We start from the raw sequence: 3305 nt of genomic DNA, 5'->3' as shown, positions 1-3305 counted from the left end.
CACTAGTCTTTTGAAGGAATAGCTCAGTATACATAATGCCTTAGATATAGTGTTACGTTTGTCTGCTTCTGACATTTAGGCTGACCAGATAATTTCCAGATATAGTCTGCGAGAAAGATGTGAAAATAAATGGTGTGAAAATACTACTGAACTCTTAATATAGATCTTTGTGTCTCTGTGTGACTATGTGTGTGTGCCATGTGATATACAAGTACTTTAAAATACCTTTTAATGTTATAACAGCTTATATACAAAATTGAAACAGTTTATGGGGATTTGGTTTTGTGGGCCAAAAAAGTGAAAGTAGTGCCAGCTAAGTGCACAGGTTCACATAACAATCACATTACAATGTGCAGCATTATAGACATGCTATAGCTGACACAAAGGAAAATGCAGTGAGGGGTTTTTTTTTTTAAAACCAACATGCACACCACATGTATTCACCAAGTGACATTGCAAAGACATCTGCATGTCAAAGTACTGAGACCTTCCAGGAAGTAGTCAGACATAAACTCAGATGCTTGAGAGAGGAGCAGTTCAAAAGCGCATGGGATGTCACGGACGTCAGGCCTCTGCAGCTGTCACCGCTCCGCTCTATCATGATCAACACTTACCAGACCAGCCTGGCTCCACCACCGGTGCCTCCACGCAGCAGGTCCCAGCCGGTCCTCATCCCAGCTTCACTTCCATCGCAGGGCCACAACAAGGTTCTCGTCCGGTTCTTGGTTGGCGTAGTGGCGCTGCATTTATTGCTTTCACTTGCAGGATTCTTCTACCTGTACTACCATGAACATATGGTAAATCATTTTTTTTCTCATTCACTTTGGACCCATTGTATAAAACTGACAGCTTAAACAAAACCAAAATTAACAGTTAAACTCAAAATTCTGTTTTCTTCTTATTACATTTTAACATGACTATATACTAAAATAATTCAGCTTTATTTTAAAACAGGGAAGTTAAGTATGCAGAATTGGTTAGATCTTTTGGTTCACACATTTTTTATGCTGTGTGTAGTTTTACCTGGCTAATTTGACTGCATTTAAAAGATAGGAAATGCTGGCGAGGTGTGCTTATGAAAACCTCCCTTCAGTAAGTTCTTTTACCCATTTCTGATGTTCTACTTTTTTCTTCCCTACAGGAAAAACATTTCTCAGCAGAAGATAGAGGTATATTCAGTTCAATCAATAAATTTTATATATTAAATAGAAAATAAAAAGATGTAATGGCATTAATTTCTTTAAAAATTTGTTCTCTCTTTTTCTAAGATGGATTGCCCTCATCTCAAAAGCAGGAAATGGACAAACAGGACACCTTCTATAAAGCCTTAGCACGCATGGCAGTTAAGCGAGCTGAAGGAAAGAAAACACGTAAGAATATTACCCATTTTTTTCTTTCAAATAAAAAAATGCAGTGACAAGTTATCAAAAATCTATTAATGAGTGTTTAATTAAACTTCTTTATCTCTCCAGCGGGTTGTCTTCAGTGGGACACGATGCACTCTGTTCTTAGAGGCATCAACTATTATGAACAGATTTGGCTGACTATTCCAGAGACTGGTTTTTACTACGTCTACTCCAGAGTGACCTTCTCCAAGGGCGATTCTACGATCCCACTAGCCAGCAAGGTCAAGCTGAGGAAGAACGAGGCAGATGAAAGTGAGGATGTAATGAAGGCCTACTGCTACCTGGAGAGCACAAAGAATCCTCACATGTGCACAGCCGCTCAGGGAGATCTGATCCTACTGGAGAAAGGAAACCAACTGAGTCTCTGGGTACAAGACCTCTCACTGGTGGACTATGAAGAAGGCGCAACAAGCTTTGGGATATACAAACTATAAGACTCATACATGGACACATGAATAGAAAAAAGCTGAAGAATGGGATCTCGTGGATTTATCTACAAAAACACTTTTGAATTGGCTGGCTCAAACATCTTCGTGGATTAGTTTGGATTTGAGAGACATAATTTATTACACCAGATATTTTTTTTTAGTTATTTTTGTTTTTGTATTGATTAGTAAAATGTTGTATTTATTGATGTAAATAGATTGTGAAATGAAACTAATATTTAATCTGAAACATTTATACTCTTCTCAGTTTTTCTTGCATCAACCTCACATCAGGAACGAGTTACATTTAAAGGACACGCACACATTACACTGAAACATCCAGACTAATGAACCACAGGCTTAGTGGTTTAAAGATGAAGGTGCCGAGGTTCTACGTGTATGAGTTACATTATCCCACCATGAGGTATATTTTCAAAACATTTTAAGTGGTCATAAGGAAACACCTTCGGGAATAAGTCCTAAAAACTGAATTTCCTTAATGTAATGATGGTTACTTTAACAGGTGTAAAAACACCAAGATTCATCACCAGTAAAACCCCTGATGCTTATCATGTTCTAGGTTAGTGTGCACCACTATGGTTTTCAATTTCTAGGACACAAACAAACCACAAAGAGAAGCTGCAGTTTCTCACATCGCCAAATGGGACCACTTAAGGTACAGGCTACCCACCAATTTCAGTGGTAAGAGAGGAAGCAAAGGACCGGTGGTTTAAGCAGAATTTCCAGTCTGCTGCATATTTATCATTTAAATTACCCCCCATGCAGCCAGTAGTTATTTTGATAAATGGGGTATGAACCTTCAGACTCTCAAAACATGCGGTGTACAATTCAAAAATCCAAAGTTCCCCACTTCAGTTTGAAATACAGTAATTCTTAAGGAAAACCATTAAATATAAAATACAGTTCAGACCATCCAAAGACCATTTAGCTTTTAGAGTTCAAACCTGAAGACTATTGCTCTCCAGTTCCGGGTGATTTTACTCTAACCTGTCTGGTGACTACGTTTTTTTTTTTTTGTTTGTTTGGTTTTTTCAACTGTAACCTGTCTAGTGTAAGTTCTTTTTTTAATACTGTAAATGATGAGTAATATAAAATTCTACCAAACACCCTCAACACCTTAGACATAACAAAACCTACCACATTGTCACTGTCACAGTGGAGTACAAGAGCATGGAAAGTGTGAATCTCTATGGAGGTGTACAAAGTTGCAGAGGAGGTACATTCTTAGAGAATGTCATCTATTCTAGTCACTCATTCCATCCTGTTTCTCACTACCGCATCTGAGCAACATGCACACTCCTGAACCACACACATGATGAACACAGCATGGAAAAGCCTCTCTCTGTGGATTTCCAGTGTGAATGAAGGAACGCTGTTCGTGCCGTTAGTAGAAATCTTAAGGAGTTTTCCGTTACTCACTTGGATAAATCAATACCAAATGCTGAGCTCCACG

General features: G+C 38.4%; 1 protein-coding gene across 1 annotated transcript; it reads left to right on the top strand.

Annotated features, from left to right (window-relative positions):
* The first annotated feature begins 494 nt into the window (after positions 1 to 494).
* On the top strand, positions 495 to 2050 carry cd40lg (CD40 ligand). Its single transcript, XM_004545689.3, has 4 exons — positions 495 to 797; positions 1142 to 1169; positions 1269 to 1370; positions 1473 to 2050. Exons 1-4 carry the CDS (start codon positions 600 to 602, stop codon positions 1838 to 1840), a joined length of 696 nt encoding a protein of 231 aa, XP_004545746.1. The 5' UTR covers positions 495 to 599; the 3' UTR covers positions 1841 to 2050.
* Positions 2051 to 3305: the final 1255 nt, after the last annotated feature.

The sequence above is a fragment of the Maylandia zebra genome, linkage group LG2 (genome assembly GCF_041146795.1).
Source record: "Maylandia zebra isolate NMK-2024a linkage group LG2, Mzebra_GT3a, whole genome shotgun sequence".
In the NCBI taxonomy this organism is placed as follows: domain Eukaryota; kingdom Metazoa; phylum Chordata; class Actinopteri; order Cichliformes; family Cichlidae; genus Maylandia; species Maylandia zebra.
This window is presented reverse-complemented; position numbering and strand designations above follow the sequence as displayed.

Coding starts and splice junctions, on each gene's coding strand:
- cd40lg (XM_004545689.3), top strand. CDS start 600: ATGATCAACACTTACCAGACCAGCCTGGCTCCACCACCGGTGCCTCCA. Junction 798..1,141: donor TGTACTACCATGAACATATG/GTAAATCATTTT, acceptor TCTTCCCTACAG/GAAAAACATTTCTCAGCAGA. Junction 1,170..1,268: donor TTTCTCAGCAGAAGATAGAG/GTATATTCAGTT, acceptor TCTTTTTCTAAG/ATGGATTGCCCTCATCTCAA.